The 21,586-nt window shown below is 37.8% G+C and overlaps 3 protein-coding genes across 3 annotated transcripts; 2 read left to right on the forward strand and 1 right to left on the reverse strand.

Moving 5' to 3' along the window:
• Window positions 1-6,376: 6,376 nt before the first annotated feature.
• Window positions 6,377-13,332, forward strand: LOC124302036 (ribonuclease 3). Its single transcript, XM_046757790.1, has 10 exons — window positions 6,377-7,714; window positions 7,882-8,125; window positions 8,294-8,485; window positions 8,719-9,076; window positions 9,177-9,594; window positions 9,721-10,672; window positions 10,815-11,024; window positions 11,259-11,581; window positions 11,662-11,807; window positions 11,920-13,332. Exons 1-10 carry the CDS (start codon window positions 6,720-6,722, stop codon window positions 12,933-12,935), a joined length of 4,854 nt encoding a protein of 1,617 aa, XP_046613746.1. The 5' UTR covers window positions 6,377-6,719; the 3' UTR covers window positions 12,936-13,332.
• On the reverse strand, window positions 13,193-15,527 carry LOC124302037 (mitochondrial mRNA pseudouridine synthase Trub2). The gene is made up of 4 exons (XM_046757791.1): window positions 15,291-15,527; window positions 14,743-15,151; window positions 14,002-14,138; window positions 13,193-13,907 (listed from the first exon to the last, which is right to left on the reverse strand). Exons 1-4 carry the CDS (start codon window positions 15,412-15,414, stop codon window positions 13,648-13,650), a joined length of 930 nt encoding a protein of 309 aa, XP_046613747.1. The 5' UTR covers window positions 15,415-15,527; the 3' UTR covers window positions 13,193-13,647.
• Window positions 15,528-17,517: 1,990 nt separating this feature from the next.
• Window positions 17,518-21,317, forward strand: LOC124302038 (ras-related protein Rab-27A). Its single transcript, XM_046757792.1, has 5 exons — window positions 17,518-18,079; window positions 18,274-18,344; window positions 18,638-18,752; window positions 20,212-20,324; window positions 20,612-21,317. The coding sequence occupies exons 1-5, from the start codon at window positions 17,936-17,938 to the stop codon at window positions 20,793-20,795; spliced, it is 627 nt and encodes a 208-aa protein (XP_046613748.1). The 5' UTR covers window positions 17,518-17,935; the 3' UTR covers window positions 20,796-21,317.
• The last annotated feature ends 269 nt before the right edge of the window (window positions 21,318-21,586 follow it).

Below are 21,586 nucleotides of genomic sequence, written 5' to 3' on the forward strand. Positions count from 1 at the left end.
AAATAATTTATTGTAAAGATGACTAGTTTGAAAAAGATTAGATGAAATATAATTGCAATCGCCATCGAATATTAGAAAATTGTTAAAATCACCGAGCAGAAATCCTCGTCCCTCTCCTCCTGAATCACCGCGATTACCCGCAACCACCCCTACCCGCCCCCAACGACCACCGCCAACCACCTCGAGTTATACCTCGAATGCTAATAAATATTTTCAGGATGAGAAAAAATCAAAAATACCGTTTGAGGTTTAATATAATTTTTTTATCGACACATTTGACCAAAAAGATTATGAGAAGATTGTAAAGTTATAGAAATTTTATTAGCGCACCGACAGCTACTGAATTTGGGCTTGCGCGGAAAACGAATTGAAATAATTTATTGTAAACGTGAACCAGGAACCACGGAGCGCTTATCCTGGAAGTCGAGAAATTTTATTAGCGGACTGACAGCTACTGAATTTCGGCTTGGGCGAAAAACGAATTGAAATAATTTATTGTAAACGTCAACCAGGAACCACGGAGCGCTTATCCTGGAAGTCGAGAAATTTTATTAGCGGACTGACAGCTACTGAATTTCGGCTTGGGCGAAAAACGAATTGAAATAATTTATTGTAAACATGAACCAGGAACCACGGAGCGCTTATCCTGGAAGTCGAGAAATTTTATCAGCGGACTGACAGCTACTGACTTTGGGCTTGCGCGAAAAACGAATTGAAATAATTTACTGTAAAGATGACAAGTTTGAAAATGATTAGATGAAATATAATTGCAATCGCCATCGAATATTAGAAAATTGTTAAAATCACCGAGCAGAAATCCTCGTCCCTCTCCTCCTGAATCACCGCGATTACCCGCAACCACCCCTAACCGCCCCCAACGATCACCGCCAACCACCTCGAGTTATAACTCGAATGCTAATAAATATTTTCAGGATGAGAACAAATCAAAAATACCGTGTGAGGTTTAATATAATTTTTTTATCGACATATTTGACCAAAAAGATTATGAGAAGATTGTAAAGTTATAGAAATTTTATTAGCGCACCGACAGCTACTGAATTTGGGCTTGCGTGAAAAACGAATTGAAATAATTTATTGTAAACATGAACCAGGAACCACGGAGCGCTTATCCTGGAAGTCGAGAAATTTTATTAGCGGACTGACAGCTACTGAATTTCGGCTTGGGCGAAAAACGAATTGAAATAATTTATTGTAAACATGAACCAGGAACCACGGAGCGCTTATCCTGGAAGTCGAGAAATTTTATTAGCGGACTGACAGCTACTGAATTTCGGCTTGCGCGAAAAACGAATTGAAATAATTTATTGTAAACATGAACCAGGAACCACGGAGCGCTTATCCTGGAAGTCGAGAAATTTTATTAGCGGACTGACAGCTACTGAATTTCGGCTTGCGCGGAAAACGAATCGAAATAATTTATTGTAAACATGAAGCAGGAACCACGGAGCGCTTATCCTGGAAGTCGAGTTTCACCGCGTAGCGGACTCGAAGCGTGGGATCCGGGAGGTTGAGAACCCGGTACTCGAAATACGTAGCGGACCCGAAGCGCGGGATTCGAGAGGTTGAGAACCCGGTACTCGAAATTTGCGGAGCGCGACTCTCAACCGTCCGCTCTACTGCGCGGTTGTTACCAGACTGAGGAACTCGGCTAGCCGATTCTAGATTGGTGACGTCACTTTCCGAACATCCGAAAATTCAAACTTTGGTTTCGAACTGTAATACTAGGTATGATGATGTATGATGTATAATGTACGATGTATGATGTATGATGTATGATGATATGATATGATGTATAATGAGTTTAGTTTTCACATTTCATACAAGAAATACGCACTTTACCTCTCCTGCCGATTCCAGACTCAAGCGGCCAGGCCCTTCGATGGTCAGCCGTTGACTGAAGATATATCCTTCAGTTAACGGGTCAGCTGATAACGCTGCCGTTCTGCGACAGTTGGATGATGAAAAATTTCGCTCGTATCTTTCAAATGTGTGTTAAAATACATTCGAAGTGTTAAGAAGCTTCGTTCTTTCTCTCCCTATCACCTTTTTAGGTCTTTAAATCACTACGCAGCGTTAAATACTGTCTCATATACGAAGCATCCGTTTCATCTTGTTTAAAATTAGCGCATCCGTGATGTATTACAGTTACTCTGAATTTTTTTCCATCCGAATACTTTTCGAAAAATAAATTCTGCTCCTCCACCCAACGCAGATACTTCACTTGCGACCAGCTAAAACAGCGTTTCGATTCTATGCCTATGAAAATTCAAGATCGAAAGAGCAAATGAAAAGTTGTTGGAATAATTATGAATACTAATGTTATGGAATACATCGAGTGCGCGTCGAATAGAATCCCATTTCGAAATGAATAATTCTTCTCTTTTCATATCATAGCTAATCCAGTAATATAGGTAAATAGGATGGTTGGAGGTGGTCGGCGCTGGCGGAAGGTGATAGGGGGTGGTCGAAAGTGGCCATTGATGGTCGGAGGTGGCAGGGGGAGGTAGGAGGTGTTCGAAAATGGTAGGACATTTCATAAGTTAAAGTCGACGCTGATCCGGTGCATCAATTTCATCGTCACAGATTTTCGTTTCACATGAGGCATAGAGTATTCAACAACGATAATGCAGTCCTTAAAATTCATCATTCATCTCCGTCTGGAAAGCTAATTCGCAAGGCGTGGTATTCTAGATATGTCAAAACTAAGCTAGCGGCACGTGTTTGCATTATTAGAAAAATACCCGTACTCTACATACACTGTTTCTAATCTTTTGCTACATTTGGTTTAATCCCTATGCTTCCACAGCACGAATAGTCGGAAATGTTTTTGATTATCCATAATAAAATAAGAGAAGTAACAAAGCTTAAATTTATTGTTAAAGCTCCAATGAATACATCAAACTGCGGTCGAATTCATTTATTATTTGCACATGACCTCTGTACATTTGATAAATTATTTCTAAATACATTGAAACATATGTATTTATAATGAAATATCATGCAATGGGCTGTGTAAACTATAATCTATAATTTCTATCAAATAGCTGCTTTTATGTCAACAGGGCTTTGAGACTCAGTTAAGTTGGATCTAGATTTTTGCCATCGTATGTAGGACATTGGGTTACAAGAACAAATGCGAATTACGAAGAACTCCGTATTAGAGATAAGGATATTTTACTTCAAGTATACCTATACACAGAAATCCGTATGTGAATATACTAAAACCTCTGTGTATACCTCTCTGTATATGTATATGTATATACGCATGCATAAGTATGCATATACATATATACACATACATGTACATAAATAATTGCCAAGAAATTAGAAACACTCACAACTTGTCGCAAATAGAGTAAAACGTAAGGTTAATAATATACAAATTACACAAGCGCACCATAAAACGTGGCAAGGGTAATCCTAGTGCAGTGATTGTATAAACTAAAGACATACACATTTACATATACATGATATAAATTAATAGTCTAGAAGAGAGTATTTAGAGAGCTTATCTAATTCCGATCTTGTCACAACAGATCATTAACATAATCAATATACGGTTAAAGCTGTATTAGCTACATTCACAATTAGAGATAATATTTTTCATCCATTTTTATAGTTATTTAATTTCTTGTGCAACAATTTTTCAAACTTCACCGCAAAATGCCCAACGAGTTCTCGTAGTGCAAATACGAGTCCAATTACCTTACAGATGGCATTACATTGATTTTTGCCTTTTCGCGTCGAGTTATAAATACAGAGAAATCTCAATGAGAGCTCATTTCTATAAGATTTATTGTAGTGCTATATTCGTAGCTGTACCTGTTATTCTATATTATATACTGTCCTTAATTTCAAACACACACCACAACAATGGCTGAAAGCACAATGGCAAGAAGAGAGGAGCAATCTGCATCTTAATAAATCTTTTTTTCTTTATACGTAGCACAGCGATGTCACGTCGGAGGATATGTACTAGTGGATCACTAGGTGGGGCACAGAACTGAAACATAATTATGTTGAAAATCTTCAACATCTCTTACAGAAAGTAGGTACGTTGCCAGAACTTACATACCAACAATGAATATTCATAGAGGTTATATTCATAAATACTTACAAAAGTAAGCTAATATTTTACCCGCAATTGCTTATTACTGATAACTTGATATGACAATATCCCCTTCCCGCCCCTCCCCGCCCCTCTCACGTCCCACCCCGCCCTACCTACTTCTGCTCCTACTCCTACTCCTACTCCTACTCCTAATCCCACTCTAACTCCTACTATTCCTACTTCTACTCATATTCCTACTCCGAGTCCTATTCCTACGACTACTCCTACTTCTACTCTCATTTCCACATCTTTCCCTGATCCTACTCCTGATGCTGATTCTACTTCGTCAAATATTGTAAAAATGTTAAACTCACCGAGCACGAATCCTCGTCCTCCACCTCGTCCAGCTCGACCACCCCTAACCACCTCGGGTTATACCTGGAATAGTAATAAATATTCTCAGTATAGGAACACATTAAAAATATTGTGTAAGGATTAATATAATTAATTAATTAATTAATAATATAATAAATTTTATTAGCACATTTATATCTACCGAATTTGTGCTTGCGCGAAAAATGAATTTAAATAATTTAATGTAAACATGACAAGTTTGAAATATTTTAGATGAAATATAATTACAATTGCCATCAAATATTATAAAAGTGTTTTACTCACCGAGCACAAATCCTCAGCCACCTTCTTCTCCCAGTCTTCCTCGTCCTCCTCCTCGTCGACCTCCGACCACCACCAACCACCGCCAACCACCTCGGAACACACACACACACACACACACACACACACACACACACACACACACACACACACACACACACACACACACACACACACACACACACACACACACACACACACACACACAGGCGGCTTCTTCACAGGGCTCACGAACTCATGTTGGAGGATTTTTTGGCATTTTCACCGACAATCATGGTCATTTGGAGGATTTTTTACCGACGATCATAGTCATTCGGGAGATTTTCTTACCGACGAACGGTCCGGCAGAGCACATTTGATCTTGTGAGAGTGGGAGTAACTTTCAAGGGTTTGCGTCTGGGCTGCACGGAGCGGAAAAGGGTTTGAGTCTGGGGAGAATGTATAGGCGGACTGGTCGGCTCGGTCGGTAAAGAAGGTGTTTCTACGCAGAACTCTCCTTGCTATACTACTCTGGAGCGCAGAAATCACAGAGCACTTGTACTGGAAGTCAAGGTTCACCAGGTAGCACACCTTATGTGCAGAAACTACGGAGCTCTTGTCCCTGAAGTCGAGTTTCACCAGACAGCGGCTTTGGAGCGCAGGAACTACGGAGCGCTTCTCTTGGAAGTCAAGTTTCACCAGGTAGTTGACCTTGTGCGCAGAAACTACGGAGCGCTTGTCCCTGAAGTCGAGTTTCACCAGGCAGCGGATCCGGAGCGCAGAAATCACGGAGCGCTTGTCCTGGAAGTTGAGTTTCACCAGGTAGAATACCTAGAGTGCAGAAATCACGGAGCGCTTGTCCTGGAAGTCGAATTTCACCAGGTAGCGTACCTGCTCCGCAGACACTACGGAGCACTCATCCTGGAAGTCGAGTTTCATTAGGTAGCGGATTGGGAGCGCAGGAACTACGGAGTGCTTGTCCTGGAAGTCGTGTTTCACCAGGTAGCGGACCCGGGGCGCAGGATCCAGGAGATAGAGAACCCGGTACTCGAAATCTGCGGAGCGCGATTTTCACACGTCCGCTCTACTGCGCGGTTGTTTCCACACTGAGGAATTCGGCTAGCTGATTTTAGCTCGATGACGTCAAGAGAAAAAAAATTTTGAGTGACGTCACTTTCTGAACATCCTAACATCCAAACTTTTGTTTCGAACTTTAATACCATGTACGAAGTATGATGTATGATGTACGATGATATGATATGATGTAGAATGATTTTAGTTTTCTCGTTTCAAACAAGAAATACGCACTTCATCTTTCGTGCCGATTCCAGACTCAAGCGGGTAGGCCTTTCGATGGTCAGCCGTTGACTAAAGATATATTCTTCAGTTAACGGGTCAGCTAATAACGCTGCTTTTCTGCGACAGTTGGACGATAAAAATTGTTGCTCATACTTTTCAAATGTGTGTTAAAATACACTCGAAGTTTCAAGAAGCTTTTTTCTATCTCTCCAAGTATCAAGAAAAAAAAGAAAAAAAAAATTGCCGTTTCTGTCTCTCTCACACAGTCCGAATCCCGCGATAAGAGCGACACTCGTGGTTACTGGGCAAAACGGCCGGTGCTTCCATAAGAGGACACCACCACCACACAGTAGTACAGTCTCGTTCGAAAGTGTTAAACTGTTAGGTTATAAAAATGCAAGTGCTTCGTAACGGTAAATAACCATAATTAAAAACGTAATATAGGAAAAGTGATTGAATACACCAAGGAAATGAGATGATGTCCGGTTGATGTGATAAATTATCCATGTATAGTACTAAAGAATCTGAATAGGGAAGGAAATATAGGTACAATATTTTATTATACACACAACATGGTACCTCTTACCCCACTATACCATGAATACCGTTGAAAGTTCATACCACTGAAATTGTAAAAGGATTATCTAATGACAGAAGAAGTAGAGAATACAGTGTGGACATAAATACATGCGTCATGGCAACACCACCGATCAACTCCGGCCCACCCTTTTACTGGGGAACCGGACAGCCGGCAGTTCAGAATGTTGGTTACTATCAAGTTCCTCCTCCCAATTTTCCTCCGCCAAATTTAAGTCAGCCTCCTCCATCGTACAATATGCCACCGCCATCAATTGCTGAAAATAAGCTGGCTGACGTCGTTCAACAACAACAATTACCTGGAGGTAGGCCTCGAACTTATCCAAGCTACGCGCCAAACAGTGCATTCATACACCATCAATCTTGCCCGATTCCAAATCCTTCAAATTCAATGTACAACACTACAAATTGCCAGCCGCCAAACTTTCACCCATCAATGTTAGGAGGGTATGATAATTACACATGGAATTTGAAAATTCTTAACAACGCTAACGCCAAGTGGAATCAGACGGACGCAGCATCGGGTTGGAAGCCGTATCAAGACAACCACAATACTGGCTGGAATAAACAAGGATCATCACAGTCACAGTCGGATCAAGATGCCAAGAATTTTTGTCAATATACTGGGCAGAAATCTTCGACGAGAAGTTCGTGGAGAGGTAATGTCAGTGGGCCTGGTGTTACGCAACATTTAGCATCAGACGTTCCGAGTCAGCACCACGGAACAGATAGCAGGAGATCTCGAAGTTCTGATAGTCACTCCTTAAGCAGTGGTAATAGAGGCTACGAGAGATCACGTCACGAAGAGAATAAAGCTAAATATGAGAGACATGGAAGGGACAAATCAAATGCCAGAGGAAATTACTACAACGAGGAGAGCGACAAGCGGTCAATGTATAAAAGGAGGGAACGCAGTTCCAGATACAGCTCGCGAGCGAGTATGGAGTTGGGAAAAACTAGTTTCGAAAGTCGGAGTAGAAAGAGGTCACGATCTAGGGAGTCGCATGTTTCCACCGTATCGAATGAGATTAGCAATTTTCCTATGAACCAGAAATCGTTGAGCGAAAGAGATCAGCTTTTAGAAAAATACAGGTACTTGACTTTGGGTTTTGCTAGCTTAGTGTAGCGTGACCTCCTTCAAGATGTGACAAAGCTTAAAAGCAAATATATTTTGAAAGTGATGGTCTACGTTCACATGACTGCAGCCTCTTACGATTCACTACGACTTTTTAATACAATAAAGGTTTTTCATTTAATAGGCGGAATTATTGTGCAACAAGTAAAGACATGGAAAAGAAATTGGATGAGTTGTCTGCGATGGGACCGGAAGGAATAATAGAACACGAGAGAAAGGTGTGGACTCGCACAGCACCAGCCGACCTCTACTACGCACGTGATGAATTGAAACCAAAAATTATGACAGGCACTCCAAAATTGATGGAATTATGTGATATTTTCAAGAAGTTATTAGTTGATAGGTCCGGTACAGCTAGAGCATTGCAGGTTTGTAGTAGACAAAAACATTTTTCAGTTTTGTTGGCAGTAATAATATATTTCTCCATTTTATCTCATTTTCTTCATTCACATAAAAACTATTACTTGTTGTTTATGAGATGCGTGACTCTGATTGGTCCGTCGTTCAGATAAATTTGATGGTTTCGTATTCTACAGCCACCATATGAGCCACCACCAAGAAAAAACAGAGCCAGATTGTGCAGGCATAAAACTGAAGCTTGTAGCAGTTCGTCATCAGACAGCGACACTTCAATGGATGAAGATGACCGAACAATGGAAGAATTAATGGCAAAAAAACAGCATCCACAACGTCTGCATCCAGAAATGTGGTTCAATGACCCTGGGGAGGTAGAATTTTTACTTATCTTTAATAATCCCGAACAAGAGAATTTAAAACCACAGTTCATACAAGGTGGCCAACAGCAAGTAATGTCTGTTAATACTTAAAGATAAGTTCATAATTATTGATGATTTTAAAAACACTCGATTTTTTTCTTCAATTAAAATATTCAGTTCCATTGTTCACTTTGGTCTGATTGTAATAACTTTTACAAGTGATTTTATTTAAATTACTGTTTCAGATGAATGACGGCCCTCTTTGTAGATGCAGTGCCAAATCGAGAAGATCTGGTATTCGGCATGGTATTTATGCTGGCGAGGGTGTCATTAAAAAGTGTGAATTGAATTCGAACAATGCAGATAAATTGTACCATTACCGCATAACTATCAGTCCGCCAACAAATTTTTTAACCAAGACTCCAACCATTATCAAACACGACGAACACGAATTTATATTCGAGGGATTTTCAATGCTCTCTCATTTCCCTCTTGTCAAATTACCAACCTGTAAAGTTATCCGCTTCAATATCGAATACACAATTCTATACATTGATGAGAAATTGCCAGAAAATTTTACCATCAGAGAACTGGATTTATTTCGTAAGTGTGGCAATTGCTTAATAATTTCAAAGAGTTGTCAATTTCACGTAACTGGAATATACGGGCGTAGTTATTTTTCTAATCATTTTATATTTTTTAGAGGATTACCTGTTCCAGCAGATACTGGAATTGGTAGATTTTGATCTACGTGCTGCTCAAGATACAGCCGGTTGTGATCAATTTCATTTTATGCCCAGATTTGTCAGAGATTTGCCGGACAACGGGCAGGAAATATTGTCTATGAATGAAGTTCTTAATTACTTAATCAAAAGCAGTAAGCCATTAATTGACGCCGACGATCTGAGCAGGCTTGTCGATATGCCTCAATATAAGTGGCAGAATTTCGCCGACGAAGTGAAAGGTATGGTGGTGACTTATCCCGGTAAAAAACCTTGCAGCGTCAGAGTTGATCAATTAGATAGAAGTCAAGACGATCAACCTCCAGGTGTCATTTCGTATCCTGAAATCGTTCATTTCGGTATCAGGCCACCACAGCTGAGCTATGCTGGTAACGCAGAGTGAGTATTGATTTTTGAATAAATATCCAGTTGATTGTTTGCATTGACGGATAAAACTAGCGAAATTTGTACTATTTTTTCTCATCTATTCTGTACAAAAAGTAAATATATTTCGTATTATTTCAGCTATCAAAAAGCCTGGAGGGATTACGTTAAATTTCGACATTTGCTGGCAAACATGCCAAAGCCATCGTTTGAAGACAAGAGAAAATTGGAGGCCAAGGAGAATAAACTGCAAGAACTGAGAACGCAGAGTAAAATGAAGAGGGACGTAACTGTAGACGTTAGTTCAGAAGGATTTCATCGTACAGGAATTATGTGCGACATAGTACAACATGCAATGTTGATTCCTGTACTAGTATGTCATTTGAGATTCCACAAATCTTTAGATATTCTGGAAAAAACTATTGGCTACAAATTTAAAAACAGATATTTGCTTCAATTGGCATTAACGCATCCAAGTTATAGAGAAAATTTTGGTACAAATCCAGATCATGCAAGAAATTCATTAACAAATTGTGGTATAAGGCAACCAGAGTACGGTGACAGAAGAATTCATTACATGAATACGAGAAAGCGAGGAATAAATACTTTGATAAACATAATGTCAAGGTTTGGGGCTAGAAGAGAAACCGAATCTTCTATCGCGCACAACGAGAGATTAGAATTCCTTGGTGACGCAGTTGTTGAATTTTTAACGTCCATACATCTTTTCCACATGTTTCCGGACTTAGAAGAAGGAGGATTAGCAACATACAGAGCAGCCATTGTTCAAAATCAACACTTGGCTGTCTTGGCTAAGAAGTTGAATTTAGAGCAGTACATGCTTTATGCTCACGGCAGCGATTTGTGCCATGACTTGGAGCTCCGACATGCTATGGCCAATTGCTTTGAAGCTCTGATGGGGTCTCTGTTCCTTGACGGAGGAATAGAAGTTGCCGACAAAGTATTTGCTGAGACAATGTTCATGGGAGAATGTGATCTCTCTAAAGTCTGGATCAATTATCCCCGCCATCCTCTGCAAGAGCAGGAACCCACCGGCGATAGACAATGGATACCCAGCTTTGAATTACTGCAAGTATGTGAATTGCTAAAATATTTTCTGTAGGGGTACATTTTCAATTTTATTAATGCAAGGTGTAAACGGTGGTTTATTATCAATTTATTACTGCTCATCGACAAAAAATTAATCAACGTTATTGTTTGTCTTGTTTCTTTAGAAGTTAACCAAGTTTGAAGAATCAATTGGCATTGATTTTCAACATATTCGATTACTCGCACGAGCATTCACAGATCGAAGCATTGGGTATACTAATTTGACGCTAGGATCTAATCAACGTTTAGAATTCCTAGGTGACACTGTTCTGCAGCTCATAGTTTCTGAATATTTGTACAAATTTTTCCCTGAACATCACGAAGGACATCTTTCGGTAAGTAATTTCCTAAAAAGATTTACTTCAATTTCAAATAATGTGTTATAAATCAGTGTGATTGTTCTGTAGGTTGTACGTTATCATACAGTTTTTGTGTTTTAATGAAGCATGAAATATTGATTACTTAGCGTTTTTATTCTTTATTAAGTTAACGAAAGAAGCTCGATTTTGAGGGAAGACAAACTAATTGTAAGTTTAATGCAAGTATATGCTAATAATTTACAATTACAGCTTCTACGAAGTTCTTTGGTCAACAACAAAACCCAAGCAGTAGTTTGCGATGATTTGGGTATGACTCAATACGCCCTTTATGGAAACCCTAAAGCGGAGCTGAAGACGAAAGATAGAGCTGATTTGCTAGAGGCTTTTTTGGGCGCTCTGTACGTTGACAAAGGTTTGGAGTTTTGCCATGTCTTTTGCGACGTGTGCTTCTTCCCTCGTCTTCAAGATTTCATCATGAATCAGGATTGGAACGATCCAAAAAGTAAACTGCAGCAATGTTGCCTAACTCTGAGGACTATGGATGGTGGAGAGCCAGATATACCTGTTTACAAGTAGGCATCGCAAATCAAATCTTTCTCATCGAATCAGGGGAAGAAATCGTACTAATTTCATCATTTATTCTTACTTTCAGAGTAATCGAATGCAAAGGTCCGACTAACACGCGAATTTACACAGTCGCTGTGTATTTTCAAGGTAAACGTTTGGCCAAAGCTTCTGGCCACAGCATTCAAGAAGCAGAGATGAACTCCGCTAAAGAAGCGCTTGAAAAATCTCAAGGTAAATTTGATTTGAACATGGAAACTTCAAAAACTGTTCCAGTGACCAATAGTTATGTTATTTTGATATGGGTATGTATCATATTAATGTATTGTTTCAATTGTTTCCGTAGATCTATTCCCTCAATTAGATCATCAAAAACGGGTTATCGCAAAGAGTATGAAAAAACAGCAGTGGCCCAATCGACAGATGCTTCGGGCAAAGACAATTCGATGTAACGACAGATCAGACGATTCAGATTCAAGTTTCAAACAAAAGAGACGAAGTCGAAGTAGGGAACGTGAAAATTCAGACAGACGATCAAGAGATCGATATGATAGTTCAGATCGAAGGCATAAGGAGTCACTGAAAAATGTTGATAAATCTGATGTCTATAATAATGATCAAGATCGTCGTACCAAGGAAAGATCTATTAGTAAGAGTAACGATTACAGAAGAAATACTGAATACGAAAAAAATAATGATGCTAGAAATAACGAGAAGATTCATAGTCTTCCAACTGACTCGAACCACAGATATAAGGAATATGACAGGTGTTCAAGCGTAGATAGTCGAGGGAATTGTCAAGCAAGTGGATCAGGATCTGGATATAGAGTCAGGGATGATTTTACAGTTACCAATGTTGAGGACAGAATCGAAAGCCGTGATAAAAGTTCAACCCTGTTACGTCGTGGAAAAGACGACGATGGACAGAGCAGCTATAAGCAGAACAATCAATCGGTATGTACGAATGATGGAATGTACGAGCACGATGAAACAGAGCGAAGAACCGAAGCGCAAGCTATGAAAGGCGATAATCGAAATAGAGGAAGGTACGAAAGGCAGGATGATACAGAGAAAAAGCGGAATACCTGCGCGAAAAGTTGCGTTTACGAAGATATAAATGTTCAAAGGCAAAGTAACTTTGAGCGTGAGAGGAAAAAAATAAACGCAGAGAGTAATTATGAAAATAAAACAAACAGGAAAATCCGAGATTACGATTCTAGACATAGTCAGCGTTTTTACGAAAACGGTAGAAAGAGAAAACGATCTTTCGACGATTGCAGAAGCAGCAGCGAAGAAGGAAGTGTACCGGAACAGTACAGAAGTAGTAATTTCTCGCCTCAGATTGAAAAGAAGTCCATGTAACGTGGATGATCCTGAAGTAGTGAGTAGGAGAAAAAGCTGATAAATATAATTTTCAATGTGATAAAAGAGGCTCTGTGATTGGAAAATCTTTCAACTAAAGTAACAGATGAAGAGTTGTTTTACATTGTCGAGTAAACTATATTGGATAGTTGTAAGTGATAACTGGATTATGTTTTACTCACGTGTTACATTATTATTGTGTATATATGTAAATTTCAGGAGACATGTAGAATGTAATTTTTTTTTTGAGACGCTAATTTAAGCATATTTATATAATTCCCGAATATTTCATGTAAAGAATGGTGCAAACTAAAATCCATCTTATTGTTATCTAAAATATATAATTTTAGTGCTTATAGTTGAGTTACCTGAAAATAAATTTTACATTGGGCGACTACATATTTGGCAATTGAATTATTTCTTAATTTTAATACTTACCATAAGTCTCGTTATTATGAATAGATGATGAAATATGGAATAAATAGAAAACCTATAATTCGAGGGTATATGAACTATTGGTTTAATGGATTAAAATATTTACACATAATTACATAGACAGATCATTTGCTCCAGAGGATTTAATAAGAGGGTATTTATTGAAATCATATCAATGCACTTTAGTAAAATGAATTATCCCCCAAAGTGAAATGATTCAGGAAAATAGTGACGAATATATTCTGACCTGAGAATAATTCAGCCTTTGTACAGCAATCTATATCTGTTGTTCTATCAACGTAGGACTATCTTGTTCCACTAAATATTTGTTGTTATCAAGAATAGCCTGAGTCTGTTCCATATTATCAAGTATACTTTGAACATCCCAATGTTTTTTGAGGAGTGCAAGTTCAGTTGTAAACAAACCGTACCTGAAACATTGTATTTGTGTACAAGTAGCGACACTGTGTAGTTGAATTCCTAGTTGGTGAACCAAAGTCTTAAGATACATCTCGTACTCGTTGATGCATGCTATTTCTGAAAAAGTAATACACCAAATATAAGTTTATGACAGAGAAAACTGAGTTGGTATAATACATACATATTTCATTATCGTTACCAGTAATCTTACCTAGAGTAAATTCTGGCATGTTAAAGGCAACACATTTTATGGCATAAATCATAGGAATTTTGTTATTTGCTGGTCTGATCGGGCCTTGAATTGCCAACTCATAAGCAGCCTGAGACTGCATATCTACGCCACATAGTCTGTAAAAATTTTAAGATTATGTTGACGTTCCGGCTAGTTGGTAAATTCGAGCAAACTCCATTTGAGTTTAAAGGTTGATAAGCTAACAAGTGGACTCAAAAAGTTGAACAAGAAGTGAAGAAATAATACATCTAATATAGACAGAGAAACGGACACTACATAATAGACGTTTGCAATAAATAGTACATGAAACTCGAATTCAATACCTGGAAAAGAAGGATTGAACTCTGTTTGACAATATTAATACTGCAAAGTTCCTTATATTGCGTAAGTTCAATTAACAGCTCCAAATTCACAGAACTTCTTCAAAATCTTATCAAACATGAAGCTAGATTTTAACAATTGCAAGTTCTTGAGACCATTTCTGTAACATGGGTACCTAGCCTCGACTTCATAGTCAAAATCATAGGTTTTGAAACATTTTGTGACCGCTGATCTCTTGTCTGCTGGATTCATAATTGTAAAACTAGTTTTTCATTTAAGATATACATATAAATAAAGTGCAGTATGAAAGAATCAATACTTTTATCAAAAACATGAAATAAGCGAATTTCATAAAACAAGAAAAAATGCAAATTATTAAATTTTCAAAATGACAATTACTCAAACATCTTCCGTTGATGTGATGCCTGCATCGACGCACAGATTGCGTCCACAGTGGCTCGTTTGATAGACTTATAGGTAGCCTTCTCCACAATTTTTCCCGATGTGAAATAATTGTCAGTTGCTTGTCCGAATACCCCTTTAACTTTGTAGAACCTTGTTGGGTTTGATTCCCTCATGCGCATAACTGTTCTAGCACCTTCATTGATTCCAATAATCACAACACCAGATGTATCGTAACCAAGGTAATTGACCCACGATAGCTTAAAATCTTTTTGCTGATAATGAGGACCGGTTAACAATAAATGATCAGCCAAATTTGGAACGACCTGAACAGTCATTGGTTTATCAGTTTCTCCTTCGATCCTGACATACTCCCGCTGTGGTCGGCCTTCTAACGCGTTCAAATCTAATTGGAAATACACGGTACATTAGCACTGATATTAAAAGAACATACGCTCGACAGGGATTACGAAGTGAGTTGATTGCATCAGCGATTAAGTTGTTCGACTTAATACTAGTGCTGGAAAATTTTTTGCAATTCTAACCTCTGCACAAGTGCGTCAGTATCGTGTTTCTGGTTCTGTGCAAACTGTAACCAGCGGGTTTATAAATTGCAGCTATGCCATTTAAAAACTGCCAAACCACCCTGGCATCAGACGTGACTCCCATTTTTGCATTAGAATCAGTTGTCACTATTTGTTTCTAGTAAGGAAGCTCATTTCGAACTTTAAAGTTCAAACCACGATGTAGGTTCAAGCAAATTAGATCTTAGGTTATGTCGTTCGTTTCGAAACAGGATTTGTATTTATATTGGCAACACTGATGCATAGTTTTAAGCTGAATTTTCATGAGCGTCAAATTGACGCGACAGCGCAAAGACGTCATCGGGAAATGTCGTTCATGGAAGTGGGTGCCGACGCAACGGCAAAATGCCGCGCGTCAAAACTCACGTGGTTAAGCCAATGGATATCAATTACATACTTAATCGAAGAATGTAAAAATTTAGGATTGCTGATTGGCAGTGTTGGACTGGTATTTTTTTGATTTTTAGAGCTCAGAAATTCTGGTCTTAGAACCGTTTTTCAGGACCTTATTTGCACTGATCGAACTCTCAGAAATGCGAAAAGGACATTAAAAAGATCGTAGGACCAACAGCAGCGGAATTGCATACGAAATCTTTCATTTTTCGGCTGGATCTCTTAATACGTTGCTTGCAGTGTATTTCGTAAAACTGGTCTATAAGCTTTATAAGCAGTTGTTCGATATGTAAGAAAATATAATCTCATTCATCCTCATGATTCAAAAAACGTTAATGCAACTGAGAATTACTGCCTTAACCACGTAGCTCACGTATAGTTGTTAGACTTGCGGCATTTCGCCGTTGCGTCGATACCTATTATCATCAGTATTTTTTTGCCGCCGACGATGTAGCGCTGCCGCGTTAATTTGGTACATGATCTAAAATGCTTGGTCTACACATGCACTTTGAGTGGGGGTTTTAAAGTCAGTACGTTCAAGTCTGTTTGGGATAAAGTGTGTACTCAGCATGGACTTAGTACTCAGCTACACACAGTACTTTAATGACAAAAATTTATTTCGAGTTGGGTAGCCTGCAACTGTGTTGGGTTTAAAATGAGAACTGTGTGGCACTTGAAGGTTAGAAAGCTTTGTAGCCATCAAACGGAGTAACGAGAAGAACTTAATTAAGAACTGTCAGTTAGTGTTTATAACCTCAGTAATACAATATATGAAGCAATATAATGCAATGTTCTCCGTAATTTTATTCATTAATTAATAATAACCTATCTATCTTTTATTTTCCGTTTTTTGAATAGCTTATAATCAACATATCTCTCATCTGTAATTCAAACCGCATTTTGTTTGTTGCAAACCCTGGTGATACTTCAACATGGATTGTATTTTCATATCAATAATTGTTTGAGTAATAAATATGTACCAAACTTGGTTACGGCAAAATGCCGACCGAAGAAAAGAACAAAGCACAAAGAACAAACGACGAGTTCAAATCACGCGAGATTTCAATATATCCGTCATGTCGGTACGGTTGACACTACTTTTCGCTGAAAATTAAGCTTGAAGTGGGATTCAGAAAATCTTTAAGTGGGAGGCGCTTAAAGTTCATATAAACTCGGCTACACATCAGCTTTAATGGAGGCGCACTTTAAGACCCCCACTTAAAGCGTATGAGTGGACCAGGCATAAGTGTGGCGACAATTTGACGACCATGAAAATCCACCCTTAGGGTGGGTTTACATGTGCGCGGCGGTGTGCAGCGCAATTAGCGACAACTAATCAAAACGCATAAAATCTAGTTGCTACTATGTTTTTACTATTGCGTACCATGCGTGTGGCTCACGTACAGTACTCTACACTAAGGGTGCTATTTCATGAGCAGTAAAAAGCAGCAGTGGTTTAGTAACTTACTAGTTTTCACTAGCATCAGTCTGGTAATTTTACGCAGCAGCAGCGCTGCTCATGAAATAGGTCGTGGCTTTTTGTGATCTTGTGGCTTGTCGCTCGAAAAACTGAACTGCGAGCAGCAGAAACTTGCGCCGAAAGTGATAGGGGAAAATTGCTGCTGCTGCTGCTTTTTACTGCTCATGAAATAGCACCCTAATGTGTACAGTGCTGGTGTGTATCGGCCGACGGTAGAGCCATCATACGGATTTACGAGTCGCGGAAAGCTTCGCTTCAAACGGCCGATAACCCGTACGCTTCTATGGAACTCGATCTTCATTGCTAATAGTTAAGTAGCAGCTGGTTGACAGTTGACAATCAACTGTGAGGTGCGATGAGTTGGTGACACGGTTTTATTTGTATTTTTACCGTAGTGTAGTTTATAGTTCTTCCAATTATAATCCGGTCTGTCAGTGAACAGTCTACCAAATTTCTTTATTTCTCTGCTCCGCATTCGCATGATATTTCGCTGTTTTTAGCGAACGTAATCGGTTTTTAGCGTCGGCAACAGGTGTCTAAATCAAAAAGCTCCGAGTAGTTTCGCGCGTACAAATAATAAGACTGTTTACCGACAAAAATTGTCAGCTGAGTCCACTAATCATGTGTCCGCTGTACTTCCTTGCCTTTTGAATACATTTTAATTTTTAAATCTTCACTCATTATTTTCTAATCCAAGTCGGCAATTGGCTTACTTGATCCATCTGTCCAAAAGATGGATTATGATTATTTGATTAAATTCTTGGCCCTTGGTGATTCTGGTGTTGGAAAAACAAGCTTCCTTTATCAGTACACAGACGGTGTATTTAATTCAAGATTTATATCGACCGTCGGGATTGATTTTAGAGAAAAAAAACTGGTAAGAATTTAATTATAATTGTTCTTACCGAATTAATCTATTCATCAGAAGTGGATTTCATATTTTCCATGATGTTTCAACCGTCTGACATTTCGATGACACGTTATCGATGAATATACTAATCTTGAGAACTGGTATCTTAATCAGCAGCAAAAAGATTGCCATTAATTTATTCCTTGCAATTGTTATTGCAGGTGTATCAAACAATGAACGGCAGAAGCCAGAGAATACATTTACAACTCTGGGACACAGCTGGGCAAGAAAGGTAATTATAGCCTTCGTGCTATTTGCAAGCTTGCAAACATAATGATGAACATTCATTAGTAATCTAAGTACTGATCCGAATCCAATATCGTAGTAACAACATTATTGTCTTTACTTTAAAAAGAAACAAAGAATTTGTTTCTCTATATCGTATCATCCAAAAGTTGTAACTTTGTTGAAATAGTTGCTTGTTCATAGCAATATTTAAGTTACTTGCGTCGTTAGTCAGTGCATTTAATTCTGTACTTTTACTCACTCATTAATTATGCTGCTTTTTTGAAATTACTTTCCCAGGTTTAGAAGTCTGACTACAGCTTTCTACCGAGATTCAATGGGATTCTTGTTGTTGTTTGACTTGACAAACGAACAGTCCTTTCTGGAGGTCAGAAACTGGCTGGATCAGCTGAGGGTATGTTAAATAAATATATCATTTTAATAAGGGTGTATTTACTTGAAATCATTCTAATTCAGTCCATATCTCACAACTTGAAGTCTAAAAATATTAACATAATGAAACATGAAAAATAAATCACCATTCTGAAGCTTCAGAGAGTGACTCGGAAGAAATTGAATTTGCAAAATATTATTATGTTTTGCTTTACTAGGGCTCACTGAGTTTTGGACAACCCTAAATTTTGGAAGCGACGATTTTTTCTACAAATTAACTACACTAACTTCAACCTTCACCTTTTGTCATGGCACATTTTATCTCCTAAAACCTAGTAATAATACATGAAATATTGTTTGCATCATTCCTAAGAAACGAGAGACTTCCACAAAACAACGTTTCTGATAAAAATCAATAAAATCTAGTCACATAATTCAATATTTCTCTACAGAATTCGCAAAATTCTCTGCAAAATTCTCTATAGAATTTTCATAAATAGACAATTGCTAAAGATTTTTACACAAAAATTGTTGGCAGAGTTAAAATTTATCTTTAAACTGAAAATTTATTCAGTTTTATTCGTGACCTACTTTCAATTCGCTACCTTGTTAAACAATCTTAATTACTTGGCCTGATATGCTCAGCTACGCAGGAAGTTAGAAGCAGATATCTTTTGAAATACTCGTGTGTTTACATCTAACACATATTGCTTACACACATGAACTATAATTGATAATACTTATACCGGTAGTAGGATATTCATCCACAATTTTCTGATATAGCTGAAGTTGGCAGCCAGGGTTAGCAGCGAAACTTGTTAAACTTTTTGGAAATAGAAAAATGCAGTTCAGTTTTATCCTCACAATTCTATAAAAGTATTGGGGGTTCGAGGTATTTCAGAAAATATTTACTTTCGGACTTCACTACTTTATTCAAATGAACATTAGAACGTTGGGCTGCTAATTCTAGCTGCTAAATTCAGCCTCGCAATTTTCCGCGAACGATGAGGAAACACTGCTATTTTAAATTTCATTTTAGACATTCATTATTCAAAGACTGATTATCAATTATCAACTTTATTATCAATCTAATGCAAGTTTCCTTTGCTATTTTTATTACTTGCTTAGCGGTTTTTATATCTATTTTCATCAATAACAGCGACCTCAGTACCTACATATATTGCTATTGAAAATTTTCATACTTTAAAATTTAAACTTTTTTCTACAATTGCTGAAAAAATTCCCTACAATTCGAAGTATGAATTTTCTGATAGTCGAAGGTGCACGTAATTCATACAGTTACACATTGTCAGCACAATACAAATTTTATGGAAGGTGGTTGATGAATTATAAATACAATTGTAAGTAATGTATGATAGTACTTACATTTATAATTTGTGTTCAGTACCTATCACGTTTTTGTTTTCATATCAAAAAACCTTTTATTCGGTTGTGCCTTGATTTGTTTATTTATTTCACAGACGCATGCGTACTGCGAAGACCCTGACATAATTCTTTGTGGAAACAAGTCTGACCTTGAAGACCGTCGTGTAATCAGTGAATACAAAGCGCGGGAACTTGCAGAGAAGTATGGGTAAGTTTTTAGAAACTTCATTATATTCATTCAAGAACAGACAAAATAAAGACCAGCTAATCTGCCAGCATAAAATTCACAGTTCCTTTTATCAATTATATTTACATTTGACATTCTGAAAAGCCGATTTCTCAATCTATGTCTTATGCTATGTTGTCAATATCAAAAGTCTTTCCGGTCAAGAACAAAAAAATATTGTCTATTTGCAATATATGAATAAAATTTTATCGTCATCTCGGAGGTATGCACAGATTTATTTAGTAACAGTCTGTAATAATGATCCATAGCCTAGGCTACTTAGAGACCAGTGCAGCTACAGGACAGAATGTTGCTCGAGCAATAGAAGTGCTGCTTGACCGTGTTATGCGAAGAATGGAAGCTACGGTGGACAAGTCTGTGTTGCCGCATCAACGAGGTCTTCGCTGTCACGACACAGATATTCCATCATCAACTTCGTCTTGTTACTGTTGATAACGGCTGCTTGTGATTCTCGCAAGAGTATTTTTCTTCCAGTATTCATCCGCGTGTTTCAGCCATATTTTTATGTATTTCACGAATTATACGTCAATATTATTTACTAGCATTAAGAGGAATCTCGTTTATTCTTGTCACCGTTTTTCAGGTTTTTTTCAATTTCAAGATATTGCTTGTAAGAAAACATCTTTCGAACCAAGAGGGTCTAGAATCTCATAAAAAATGAGTCGTTTCACTTTAGATATATGGGCCAAATATTATAGTAAAAAATGTATGTTGGTATTGAAAAAATTTTAATGTACCCATACAATGCTGAAGTAATTTTGAACGCCGATTGATTATCGTCAGTTTATAAAATTTTCTGATCTTATACTATACGTCCAACATACGTGTAAGAATTTTTAAGAATATTTACAATTTAAAAAACAATGATGCAGGGTCTAAACATGTCATGGATAACAGACTATTGTACTGTGAATAATTACGTCACAGTATTACTGTGACAAAAAATTGAAAATTTCGTACCAATGTCTTACATCTGATCGCCGAATTTAATATGTAGTCAATTAGAATATCACTAGGCTAACGGCTGATCTTTTAACGTTTCTAGTCTTCTGATAGCAGAAAATATACCAAAAACTAAAATTCTGACAAAAGCAAACAATTTTACTTGTAATTTATTGCACTAGACTTTCAAAGATAATACGAACTCACACAATATTATCGATACCATAATATTATATCAGATCGTATTGATTCCAGATGTTCGTTATATTATAGCGACTTTA

Source organism: Neodiprion virginianus, chromosome 4 (genome assembly GCF_021901495.1).
Source record: "Neodiprion virginianus isolate iyNeoVirg1 chromosome 4, iyNeoVirg1.1, whole genome shotgun sequence".
Taxonomy (NCBI): Eukaryota; Metazoa; Arthropoda; class Insecta; order Hymenoptera; family Diprionidae; genus Neodiprion; species Neodiprion virginianus.